At 35.6% G+C, this 14223-nt stretch overlaps 1 protein-coding gene across 1 annotated transcript in view; it reads right to left on the reverse strand.

Moving 5' to 3' along the window:
• Positions 1 to 11795: 11795 nt before the first annotated feature.
• LOC145297593 (signal peptidase complex subunit 1-like) overlaps positions 11796 to 14223 on the reverse strand; it is a 34063-nt gene continuing 31635 nt past the window's right edge. The window contains exon 4 of the mRNA XM_080143650.1: positions 11796 to 11995. Within this exon, the coding sequence (XP_079999776.1) occupies positions 11867 to 11995 (129 nt within the window). The 3' untranslated portion in view covers positions 11796 to 11866. The remainder of the gene's footprint in view (positions 11996 to 14223) is intronic.

Here is a 14223-nt window from a genome sequence, read left to right on the forward strand (position 1 = left end):
CTTCTCTATAATTTTTACTTCATCCCTCGAGGATATATGGTTTCTCTTTTCCCTCCATATGTGGTCAGCCACAGCCAACTTTTCAATATCTCCATATATACATACACCTTTTCAATGTTCTTTTAATCTTACTTTTAGTGGACGACATGTTTCGCCTTTGTATATTTTCCACATTTATATGGAATCTCATACACACAGTTCCTAATCATAACGAGATGCTTTCAGAGAGTTGAGCCGCTCCTGGATATTGCCCTGATATCATATGGATTACATTTTCTTTGAAATTTTTCCAATAAACCTTTCATGTATGATATACAAATTGTGGTGAGTTTTCATGTGGTTTCCATTTTGTGTTTGGTCCAGATTTCTTGGAGCTGAGAGTTAAGTGCATGTCAGAATAACCTGACATCTCTTTTGATAGTTATTTCAGTCGAGGATTTCTCTTAAACTGTCCATCTCCATTTGATATGTATTGCTGTTACTAGCTATTATTCGTTGTTGTAGGCAACTGACGATTCCTTTCTTTTCATTATATGGATGGTGGAAGTTGAAGTTTAGATAGTGTCCAGTGGATGTTGGCTTTCGATATACAGATGACATAAACGCCTGATCAGTGTGGGTAAATCAGTAGGGCTATAACAACAGCATATTCTTTTCATTGTTTTGATTCTCGAGTATATATCCGACACAGTTAGACACAGTTAATCAACCGAGAACCACATAACTCTATATAAAAGCATATAAGATATCAACGGATACACACTCGAGAGTCAAAACAATGAAAATAATATGCTGTTGTCTTAGCCCTAGTTTTTTTTGTTTTTTGTTTTTTACATAGGTGTCACCACTTATCAAGGCCGATAGGCCACTCAAGGATAAGGGTTATCAGTATATTTAGGAACAAAAGTTTCCTTTTCCACCACGAACAGTATGGATGGACGAATAGGGTTCACATGGTCAACTAATCTGTGAATGTCTTCCTGGTGAAGTCAAGGTCTGAATACATCATCCACATATCGTAGCCACATTGTTGGCTTTGGTGGTGTTGAGTCTGATGCCATTTCCAAAAGGTGGGAGATGACATCGACCAAAACGTTGTGAAAATAACCCTCAAGATGAGAACAGTAGTCCAAATAATCCAAATGATATGAACTACTAATCCTCATCTAAAAAACATCAGAAGCATAAAAGCTTTTATGTTTCAAAATCTTAATATTCTTCAAATATTTACTCAGTTGGACCTTGGGTTTACTTCTCACGGCCTCGTAATTCTCGCTCACCTCCTTATCAAAAGGGAAAGAAGGTATTTAGTTAGCAAGAACTTAGACACCAGGGTCGGAAAGTGGGATTGAGAAGTCAGCGTCTGAAAGGAGGAGGGGTACTCTGACCTGCATTTCCGGGTGAGGGTGCCTCAAGTGATTAGCAACAAACTAACCCCTTCTCAAAGAGAGAAGGCAAAGCCTGGGAAGATGGACCTCCTAGAACTGTACAGAACTAAACTCTCACCACAAAATCAACAGGAAACAGATCATTACAGGAATGGTCTAATCTCTGTTGATTTTGGGGGCCCAAGATAAAAACCTCTAATTGCTGTTTTCTGAGTCAGCTATTGTTCTGCGCTAGTTAGGATTAGAGTAAGGGTTAGGATTAGGGTTAGGGTTAGGGTTGTGGAAATTTTCAATCCTCTTGTGGTATTCATCACCAAATTTATCTATTTCATTAACCGTTATCCTTGAGATATTTTAGCTTTGATAAGGGGCGACTCATTAATAAAAAAAAAATCGTTCCTTTGAAACAAAATGGCTGGCACAAAATTTTAATGATTCTTTGACCACTAATTATTATGAAACTATAATTTTTTGTAGGATATTTGGACCTTTGATAGAACAGAGACGCAGCAAAAAATGAAAAAAATATGATATTCCGTTGGTTTGGAAACATAAAGGTACAACAATACTTGACTTGTGTGTTTTAAATTTTATAATATATAAAGATGTATCCGTTTTATTGCCACTATCATTTTTATTAAAATTAACCATGAAAATGGACATGTCACAGAAACCGAGATAACCAAATCTCCTCACTGCTTGCAACCCTCCATCCATCTTTGCTGCCTTACATACTCTCGTATTGATGGATTTTTTGGAGTGTCTGCTCACTGGACTGTTCACTCTCACCTAATATTGCTCAGCTATGCTAGAGTGATCCATATGCCAACTCATATCTCAGCCATTGATTTGTTTAAATTTGTCTGCTGGAGAGACATTCATCTTCCTGCTACTAAAAGCTTTGATTTGCATATGTAGAGGGTAGTCACTTCCCTCACTGGTTGCTTGAGAGGCGACCACATCTGTATGATAACCCCCTGGAATATCAGAGGGAGGTTAACAGGTAGTACACCTTTCCTAAGGGTGATCTGGAACTGTGCAAGGCAGGGGCATTCAGCTCCCCAAGGTATTATATATACCTGTATGCTCTGAAAAGCAAAACTGCAATTGTAAAATAGATATCAAAAGACTGCTTATTCAAAGTGTGGACTAACTGACCGTACAAGATTCTCAGTGTTTGGTTTGGTGTTAAATGTAACGAACCTATGTTGATCTCAACACTGTTTCTTTGGTCTTCTTCTCCTTAGTCTTCTTCTTGTTCTGGCCATGTTGTCGCCTTTCACACATTGGCAACTGCCGATGGGATACACTGGCTCACAAGTATAAAAATAAAACAAAACGAAACACAAACTCCAGCACCTGCTGCAGTTACAGTCTGGCTGTATATGTGACAGCATCGATCCTCTGAACACTGAGGTCAACATCTATATGGTCTGTTGAGGCTTTTTCGTCATCAATTGATGTCAGCTCATCTCGATCTACTTCAAGCCACGATCTGTGTTCAACTACGTCAAACTTTAAACTCTCCTCAACTGTAACTGTTGTCAGCTATTGCAAACACAAGACTGTCCACAATTGTCGGCAACTGTTGCAAAACTCATTGCCACTCCTAAAACTAAATCTAAAGTATCTATATTGAGGATCTTTTGCTTCTGTTATTGTCACGCCTTGATTAACAATCCCATTTTAGCGTTCTTTTGTGCTCCTTTGTGAATAACTTCCTTTCCATTGTTCTGCTGATAAACCCATTTCCACTTGTTTTTGTTATATCTTTTTCCTCTATTTGTTTTTACTTCCTAACACTTGGGGTGGGATGAGGGGAAGATCGATATTATTGCACTAATCTCATGCTGGAGAAAAATCGGTTGGAAGTTTTGAAAATGATCATGGCCACAGATAGTCCCCATAGGAATCGTTCATCAAAAACGGGGGTGGGTGTAATTTGCACATCTATTTGCCAATGCGATACCTTTCAGTACTTCTGTAATGTTTTTATTACTAAAATGTTCTTTATATATGGTATTTATATGTGAGTCTTTAATACTTCTTTTCTATGCAACCCAAAATGTTCATTATCTACATGCATAACATTTTCGCAAACAATTTCACACATATAACACACCAAAAAAATTAAAAACTACATCTGGTTAAAAAATGGATAACATATAATTAATATACTGAAACCAGCAGCCTCTTAGTTTTGTAAATATTATGTTTCTAAGAACTTACAATTGTTTCATTGATTTAATTAAAAATTTAATCATAATAAGTTAAAAATTATACCTCCTAGGGTTCCCTGATAATTAAATTATCTTTATAATTCGTGTAAGCTTACTTCCAACTAGATTCAAAACTTCAAAACCCTAGAGGCAGAACTATTTTCTTTTTTTTTTTTCCTTCCAAAAAATGGCGGCTTCAACATTTGACAAAGGTCAGAGGTTACATCGAGCGAAACATTGTGCAGATCACACTCGAGATGAGAATAATTGTTCGCTTAATTTAAATAATACAAGTATTCATACCTCATCTCAAAAATTCAGAACTGTAACGTCACACATAGTCTTTTATGTATAAACGCGTACTTGTGAACGTATGCATTTTTGTGAGTGAGCAATCAAGAAACTATCAATAAAGTCTTTTTACACACGTGCGCAGCCACTGGTCCTCATTCTCTGATCATCGCTTTTCCATGCGTGACCTTTGATCAAATTCTTACTTTGAGAAACACAAAAGGATCAAATTGTTGCTCTAAATGTAACATTTTCATCTTAAACATTAAACGAATCATTCACACGTTTCCAACAAATGCATGCACTTGTACACATGTATATTATCACCAGTAAGTGATCAAGAAAAAGTCTTTTTACATACATGCGCAGTCACTGATCTACATTCTCTTCATTAGTATTTGCATGTGTAGCCATTGATCCATCATAATCTTTTGTTAAACTAAAGACAAGTCTACTCATGCATGGAAACACAATGGAGACTTATTGGGGTTTCAATGGTTTTATTCAGAGAGTTTGCTCTTTAGGAGAGACACCACATAAATTATTGTTTATATAATGTACTGCTAGCTTTAAACATTACAATACGTTGCAATAAAAATGATTTTATGAATATATTCTGATGAAGTTGAGAAGGGTGTTGAACATTGAGTCATTATTTATTTCTAGCGTTTTTTTTTAGTTTTGTTTTACATTTGTAAGTTATTTCAACACTTGTACCAGGTAACAACAATGTGGAGTCGGAGTTGACAACTTTTTGAACAATCATGACTCAGATTCATTTTTTTTTAACTCTATTAAGAAGTTCTTTGACTTTCTTTAGTCAACTTACCACCTTTTATTAGGAAAGTTTGCTCTTTGGACGACATAAATTATTTCTTAGTCCTTAAATGGTCAATGCTTGGGCAGTATCTCAAGACAATAGTCACTTAGATTATCTCTCCATTTTCCAGATACTTCCAAAGGCCAACTAACTAGAAACTTCATTCTCTTCCCCAAATATGTGACATAATCTCTGTCATATCATTCAACATCTGCAGTTCTAGTACGTTTTGTCTTGGGAACTAACCTTTGAACCTCATGTTAAGTGCAATTAGTATTTTTTTTTTTTTTGCCATCAGTTTATTCTGACTTGTACTTATGTAACCCTCGATAAAATTCATACGAGGTAACATAATCTCTACTTGCTGGCATAGGGTCTCAATACATAAGATAAATACAAAAAACTATCCTGTGTGTACAATTAGCATATAGCATCTGTACTTACTGCTTTTGGAAATTAAAGAAAAAGTGGAGTAGGATTTTTAAAGGCATAAAGTTGCTGTCCAAGGAAAATTAGCGTTACTCTACAGGTATATATAGGGTGGGGCAGAGCAACTTGCTTATTTGGAATATCAATTAAAACAAAAAAGCAAGTTGCTTTGTCCCACTCTGTATTTACAAAAAAAGACTTTTATAGTAACGGATAACTCAAATAACCTATTACTTTGTATGTTTCTTCACTCTTCGTAAAATTCATGCTAATTAACATAATCTCTACTTACTTGCGTGGACTCCCAACATATTACATATGCGTGCATGTGGCATACCTTAACTCGCTGTTTTCCTTTTCTCTTTCGATGTTGATTGACACAGCTTTCCTTCAGCATCACTGTTTCCATGAGTTGACTATCGATCATTTTATCTGCTTAGCATGACACATTTTTCATGCAGAAAGAATTACAGAGACGTTTGCTGAGTTTCTTAAAGGTTTTATTAAGGTACAAGATACTTTCAGGCAGCTTTCTAGTACAGTAGAGAGAGCCCATCTTCCTCGCAGCGGCCTTAGCAATGCTCTCAATGTCTCTGTTCCAACTCATGTTCCCTGTGAACATTAGGCCGAGGAGGTTAAAAGAAGTATTCCTGTTATTTGTCTTTGGCCATTGCTATTGGTGGTAGAGAAGGTTTCTTGTAATTACTGAAGGAAACAAGCTTAGTCTTGGCAGCATTGAATATGACCATCCATTTTTGTCCTCATTCCACTACATATCGGAGGTCATTCTCTAGTATTTCTGCCATTTCCTTAGATATGTGTTCATTTGTTTTCTCCTCGTACCTGTTATAGAGCATTGTGTCATCAGCAAATATACCCATCTCAGAGACAATTTTATCAGGGAGGTCATTTATGAATATTAGGAATAATAAAGGTCCAAGGATAGACCCCCCCGAAGTATTCCCGCATTTATATCATATTGTTTAGATGTACAACCGTCGAGCACAACCTGGATTGTTCTCTTACTTAGGAAGGATTTAATTATGCTATGTATTCTTCCAGGGATACCATATGATCTGATTTTCCTGAGAAGACCATCGTGCCATAACCTGTCAAAAGCCTTACCTATATCTAGTGCTACCACTCTACCCTCCCCTGTTTTGTCCAGCGAATGGTATATACATTCAGAGATTATAGTTAGGATATCTGCTGTGGAACGGGCTTGCCTAAATCCATATTGTTGGTCAGTCATAAGTTTAGCAGCTGTAAGGTGATGGACTAGAGCTTGATTAATTATGGATTCAAATATTTTGGTGAAAAGCAGGAGGAGGCTAATAGGGCAATAATTTAATGGGCCAGTTCTTTCACCAGAATTCTTTAAAACTGGTACTACAGAAGCAGTTTTCCAGCAGTCAGGAAAGCAAGATTCGTTAAGGCATTTGTTGTAAAGTTTGGAGAGAACTGGAGCAACCTCAGCGGAGCATTTTTTTAATAGCATAACCGGGATGAGATCAAGTCCACATGCTTTTGAGGTGTCTAGGTTTTTTGATACCTTGTACCTGAGAAGGTGTGATTTTCACATCATCTAGTGTGGTGTCCATCCGCAAAAGAAAATCAGGGAGGGAGTGGTTTGCTGGGTCCAATGTGGAGTTTGAGGCAAACCGACTAGCAAGCATGTTAGCTTTCTCGATCGCCATGCAAACAACCTCATGATTGTTTGAAAGTGGGGGAATTGTTGATTGCCCATTATTTACTACACTGTTGTAGATTTTCCAAGAATCACAGGTTCCTAATTTCTGTGCTTCAATACGTTTTCTGGTAGTTTCAGTATGTTCTCTCTTAACTGTGGCTATTTCTCTCTTACAATTACTTCTTTCTTATTTTTGTTATGGAAATCGTTCTAGATATGGCATGAAGCCACTTGATCTAAAAAGCTTACAAGAACGAAAGATGATTATTGCAAAAACAGGATATGCCTATTGGCCTTAATCTAGAAAAGGGACCAAGGCTCTTCGTAAAAAGAAAACAGTCAGCAGGAAGAGAGCTTCATAAGCCTGTAGTTCTTGGAAAGAAGCTAGTAGAATAATTAGCTTTATTATAATAATTATTATTAATTATTATAATATTATTAATTATTATAATAAGGTATCAAAACAGCGAATGCCAGATTAACGAGTCAAACTACCTGGAATGCAAGAAACAAGGAATAGATCAGATGGTTCTGAAGAACACATGCCACAATGGTATTTATAAAGAAGACTGAGACTAACAACATCACGTCTGTGAGAGAAGTTGCAGAGAAGAAGAAGTTGAGTGGAGGTAATAAAATTCCAGATACGTTTCTGAACCTGAAATGGGACAGAGATTCACCAGTTTAAATATGACAAAATTTGTAGGATAAAGGGAATTCCATTTTTTTTTCAATGTTCATACATATGTTACCAACCTCCACCCCACTTTAAAGAAATTACATTGCCAAAAATGCAATGCAATAGAATGCAATGAAAGTATTTTTTAAAAATTTTACTTTGATATCACTGTTTGTTGTTCAAGCAACATCTCACAAAGATCATGCCTCAGGGTTATCTGATATGCATGTAGTCCTTATTAGCTATAATTATTAGGTTGGTGCAAAAATAATGTCGTTTTTTATCAGATATATATAGGTCAAAAATCAATATTATTTTTGCACCAATCTAATATTTGTTAACCTGAAAGATTCTAGATTTTATCCTTGATAATGTGAAGAGCAAGGCTACGCAGTTGTATGCAAAGTTGGAGAAGGTTTTGCACAAAATGAATGTAGGGATTTGTATTATTTGGATTATTCAGATTACTGGTCTTATTTTGAGTGTTATTCTCACAATTACAGGGTGGAACGATAAAATTGTCGCCCTAGAAAAGACAGCATGATTCCATTTCAGTTTGATGAAAACCGGTTTTCTCTTTTTGCTGATCATCTACTAGTTGGCCAGTTGTGTACAAATCCCAGAAGTGATAGGAGCCTTCTATCATGTCTGAAAGTGAAAAAGTGTTCAATGAGTGAGATCGGAGATGCACCACTGTACAACTCATGCTCTCTACCAATCCAAGTTATGACAATGGGACCATTGCCAGCACTCTCAAAATGCATCGCTGGATTGCCATGAATAACAGAGACGTGCCCAGGGTGATGGAAAAATTTCCAGCCATGGTTATGGTTTTTGTTGTGGTTTCAAGTGAGGGCCACATCATGCCATCTCACATCTCTGAAATCGGCTTGAAAGTCAACACCAAAGTATACCTGGGTGTGCTGAAGAGTGTGGTGCTCCCCTGGTGCAATCAGGTGACTGCTGGCAGACCCTGATGTGGCAACAGGACTTGGCGCCAGCCCACAAGTCCAAAGAACCCAGGCCTGGCTTCAGAAGGAGTGCTACGCCGTTCTACTTTTCTTTCACTGTTCCCCTCCTCCCCAAACCTAAACTACTTTGTTTGGTCATATGTTGAGAACATCACCAACATGACCTCCCACAACACCAAAGCTAGTCTGATTGCTGCCATCTGCCAAGTATTCGCCAAGCTCCCACTGGCGCTTGTGGAAAAGGCATGCTCCCAGTTCTTCACCCGCATCGAGGCGGTGATTGAGGGTAAAGGCGGGTACATTGAATAAATATCAGCTCTACTACATAATCAAGTTATCTGGATTGATTTTTTACAATAAAAGTTTTAAAATAAAGCGGTAGTGTTGTTTTCTTTCGGGCGAAACTTGTCTTTCCACCCTGTAAATGTCATGAAGATCATTCCTGAGAATTGTTGGGTCTGCATGAAGTCCTTTTTACTGGTTATTCAGCATTGCAGGTGTTTATCTTCAACATCGAGAACAGCAAGGCTCAGCAGAGAATGTTTGACCCGGAATACACAAAGGAATGTCACAGAAGCAACATTGCCATTTTCACTCCATTGATTTGTCACATACAGAGGCAAAGACATCAAAAGACGATAGAGTTTGATGCCAACTCCTCCTGGATTTTCATCAGAACCCTGTTAGGCAGGTAGCTCTGACACTACCAAGATTACCACCACTCCTACCACGCTTAGAAAGGGTTGGAATTTAAGGGGTAGGGCTATTGTTACTGCTGTTGTTACTGGAACAGATGTTTCCCCATAGGCAATAAAAATACCAAAATAATCTGAATTATTCGGATTATTCAGACTACTGTTCTCATCTTGAGTAACATTTGGAATACATTTTCTTCATGTCCAGAAAGTACTAAAGAAAAACATTCAAACTGGTATTATCTAAATTTTAATTTACTTGTCTATACATCCAGTGTCACAAAAAAAAATAAATAAAAACATCATCACAAATATTAATTAATGAGAAATAAATTACCTCCCTTTATAGTCGCTCTTTATCAGTCAAAAATCATTAAAACTATTTCCTCTCCAAAATTAAAAAATAAAAAAAAGACACGGCTGTCTGTTTACGGTTTCAAATTAGCTATTTTATTTTATGATTAAAAAAAAAGCCATGTTGAGAGGAGACTAATTTTTTTTATTACTATAATTTCCTTGTAAAATTAAAAAAAATATGTGCAAGTGAATTAACATATGTTCCTTTATAATTTATATAAAAAATTATTTAGAGAAAAAAAAACAGAAAACGTGTTGTGTGTTGAATTTTCATTGAAAAAATTTCTTTTTACTTTAAAACTTAAAAAAAAGAATTTGTCAAAAAACTTGTTTTAAATTTGGCGTTATTTGTTTTTTTTAATTTTTTATTTATAATATTTTAAAAAAATTTCAACTACTGTGGAATTTTCATGGTTTCTGCTAGTTTGGATTATTAAGACTACTGTTCTCATCTTGGATGTTATTTTCACAATGTTTTGTCTGATGTAACCAACGACATTTTTCAGGAATATTCAGTCAAACTTGTAAATCTTTCTCTCAAATTCAGGAATCTGTATAGAATTTTAAATGGAACGCTTTATTCAATCTACCGGGTAGCATGTTCTCGTTCCGTCAGCAAAGACCCGGTGACATAACAAATAAAGTACTAAGTGAAATTTAGTTCTAAGTAACACTCTTATGCGGGTTTAAGGTTCAATCCTCAGTGCGGGTAATATTAATATAATTGCAAATCAATTACTTAAGACCTCTACTTCGTCATGCTTGACGAAATTTGAAATTCCATAGATTCCCTGAGTTCGATAGAAAGATTGGCCATGTCGTGATTTATCTTTTCCTACAAATGAATCGAAGCAGGTTAGGGTTGGATTTTGAATTTAAAGCCAATACAAAATTTGTTGTTTAGCCTAATAACTGAGTGTGGTTCAATATACTAACTTTGTTATCCACCAGAACCTTTCTTAATGACAATCTTATTCATTCAGTCAGCATCATCGTTGTTGAGTTAACATCTGTTTAACATGTTATGCATCGGACAGCTTTTAGAAATTCACTTCCAGACTAACCTATCTCTGGCCAGGTCTTTTTTTTTTTTTCTAGAGTCCATCCTTATCATTTCCTTCCATGTTTTCCTTAGCCTTCTTCTGCAAATCGAATTTGCTACCTTCACTATTCTAAATCTACTAATCCAAGGGCTCTCATCCATTCTTTCAATGTAACCAAACCATCAGAGTCTCCTGTTCTACACAAATCTTCTTATATTGTCCAGATTTAATATTCTGAAGTCATCAAAACTAAGCCTGTCTTTACAACTGACATTACACATACATTATATCGTTCTTATATCATTTTTATCCATTCAATGCAGGTTTTCAACCATCACTAGTCGGGTTTCACTTCCATATATCATCACTACGGATGTGACAACAAAATATTCTTTTCATTGTTGTGACTCTTGAGTATATATACAACACAATTAACCAACCAAGAACCACATCTAAAAAAAAAAAGCATATAAGATATCAACGGCTACACACTCGAGAGTCAAAACAATGAAAAGAATATGCTGTTGTCCTAATCATCACACTGTGTACACATGCCTGATCTAATTGTTAGTGATTTGAACAAATTCGACCTTCAAACATGTCTGAGGTTACTTGTCTTTTTCTATGCTTTCAAAACCCTCTCTATCTAAAAATAAAATAAGCCCTCCCCCACTCCGTCTGCCCTAAAATAACTAATTTGTGTCAGGTTTTAAAACCAAATTCATATTATTTGGATTATTTGAACTACTGTTCTCATTTTGAGTGGTTTTTTTTTTCATGTTTCAGCCGATGTAACTTCCAAGCTTCTTCAGGTATATCTGAACTCTGAATCTTTGTCAAACTAGGGAACCTGTACGGAATTTCAAACAGAACCTTTTATCCACTGGAGTAGCATGCTCTTATTCCGTCAGCCAAGAAATTCCATGCAAATTCCGGAGTTCAACAAGGTACACCTGAAATAAAAATAATTTCTGTAAGATCTCAACTGGCTTGCAATCACAGCATAGTACCTTTTATTCAAAACATTATTTCAAAAAGGTTAGCTGATCTCTTAGGTGGTCTTTTTTCTCAGTTAAATATTTTTCCCATTGCAGACCTGCCACCCATAGCATTACATCTATGCAACCCACTAAACACGCAGCATTATACATTTTCTACACAACAATAACGTGTATACAAAAAAAAAAAAACTTTAAAATTAAATTCAAAATGATTGATGGTTGTATTATCAATTTATTTGCAAAAAAGACTGATTGATGATAAAAAAAATGTCAACAAAAATGGTTAAGCCCTATTTTTCTTTTTAGATTTCTTCTCAGTTGTTTGTTGGTTGGAAGGATCACTATCCATTTTTTTGGGTTTTTGCCAGTTGAGAGGTTTCCTTCTGTACATCGGCCATGGTGGTAAGGTTAGCTACAGTGAAAAAGAGAACAGAATTAGCAAGGTATGTGGGGATATCATTTACGGAAGAGAGGTTGGGATTATATACATATATTTATTTTTCATTTATTTTTAAAATATTTTTACATGCATAAAAGTTATCCATGGCCACATGTTTCAGCTATTTTCAGCATGGCATTTTACCACTGAGCCACAATACCTTGCCAGATTTTATGCCAGACTGCAGGCTTGATCCTTGTCAAATAAAATCTAGCAATGCTGACAACGGCTGGTAGCCAAAAACATGTGTCCATGGATAACGTTTATGCACGTAAAACTATTTTTAAAAAGTAAATAAAAAATAAATAAGCATAAAATGTCCCATCAAAAAAAAAAAAAAAAAGAAAAGGACGAATGACATGCAAAACAAAAAGGAATATAACTCCATCATTTAGGAAGTGAGATTAAATACAAATAATATCGCTAATAAAAAATAACAAGAACAGTTACAATATATATATAAACCCTGGGTATCGCTTTATTGCAGGTCAACATTTTTTAATTTTGAAATTGCTATGAAAAGCAGAAAAGTGAAACTTGGTACACTGGAAGAGCATAACAAGGTGCCTTATTTCCCTGATTTTTGTGGAATTTGAACAAATATTTTGAAAATTATACTAATTTTTCTAATTTCTGGTAATTTTAAGTGTGTATTGCTTTATTACAAGTGTCTAAAATGTATGTTTTTCAGTAATAAAACAATATTTTAACTTCATATTTCTATTTATATGAAATAAACATATCCAGTAACAATATTAACCAAAAATTTCATATTATTTTGTTTAAGGAAATATTTATCAACTTAACTCCCTGCTCCAAAATCATTTTGAATAGCCTCTTGTCAACTGATGATGTCAATTGGTGGATTTGAGATGATGTGATGCTTTAGGAAACTTCCAAAATCTTTCTCCAAAGTTCATCGTTTGATAAAAATTGAACACCTCCTTCATAACCTTTCATTTTTATTATTGACCAGAGTTGCTCAATTGGGTTTATATCTAGAGAACAAGGTAGCAATGTTATCACATTTTCTCCACTAATGCCTAATGATTTAAATTAGGATGTCGAAGCCTTGGTTGAGTTGGATGGCACATTGTCGTGCATAAAAATCAATTTGTGGCAACTCGCCAATGGAAGGTCATCAGACCATGGTGACAAATGCTCATTTAAAAATAAAATATAAGACTGGCTTATCAGTTTAACACCTTCTGGCACTCGAAATGGTTCAATTAATTCATTGCAGATTATTTCAGCCAAAAACATGACACCTCCACCTCCCTGTTGATGAACGAATCGATGAGGGGTAGGGAATTTAAACTTTGGCCCACCCATCTGATCCACCAAGGGTTGCTCTGGCCTCATTGGTGAAAAAAACATTTTCAAAGCTTGTTATCATGTATTTCTCAGCCGAAACCAAACGTTTTTCCTTATGAGTTTGGTTTAAAACAAGTTTTGCTATGAGCTTAACGTTGCTTACAATTTTGTTTAAGACATTGTAGCATGTCTTTCTAAATAAGGACAGTATTCCAGCCTTGTCAAATATAGCAGCACTATTGCTGTTTGGCTGCTTGATAAGTTGATGACAAATTTTTTTAACATCACTAGCAGAAACTGATTTGTGTTTTTGGTTCTTCCTTGGTTTGATGTTTGGATTTTCAACAAATGAAGACAATGTTTTTTGATCTCTTCCAAGCTACGAGAGATAAACCTTCTGCAAGGCCTGCAACAATATGTTCCTTTTCACTAGCTGTTAATCAACCCTTTCTAGACATTTTGGGAGACCTGCAATAAAGTGATACACACTTATAATTACCAGAAATTAGAAAAATTAGCATAATTTTCCAAATATTTGTTAAAATTCCACAAAAATCAGGGAAATAAGGCACCATGTCATACTCTTCCAGTGTACCAAATTTCACTTGTCTGTGTTTTTTTTTTTTTTTTACATAGGCATCACCACATTATCAAGGCCAAGAGGTCACTCAAGGATAAGGGTTAAAGAGTGTACATTAGAAATTGGACAATATAGTAATCATTAGTAATGAAAATTTGGTAAATTTGATAACTTATATGGAACGGCTCATCAAGAACTTATTTACGTTAGACTTGAAGACAACCATATTGTAGTCAGCCGGAAAGCAGGAAAACGGAAGACAATTCCACAGGCGTGCAGTTTCATAGCAATTTCAAAATTAAAAAAA

Source organism: Euprymna scolopes, chromosome 2 (genome assembly GCF_053919585.1).
Source record: "Euprymna scolopes isolate OS-2025 chromosome 2, ASM5391958v1, whole genome shotgun sequence".
Lineage (NCBI taxonomy): Eukaryota > Metazoa > Mollusca > Cephalopoda > Sepiida > Sepiolidae > Euprymna > Euprymna scolopes.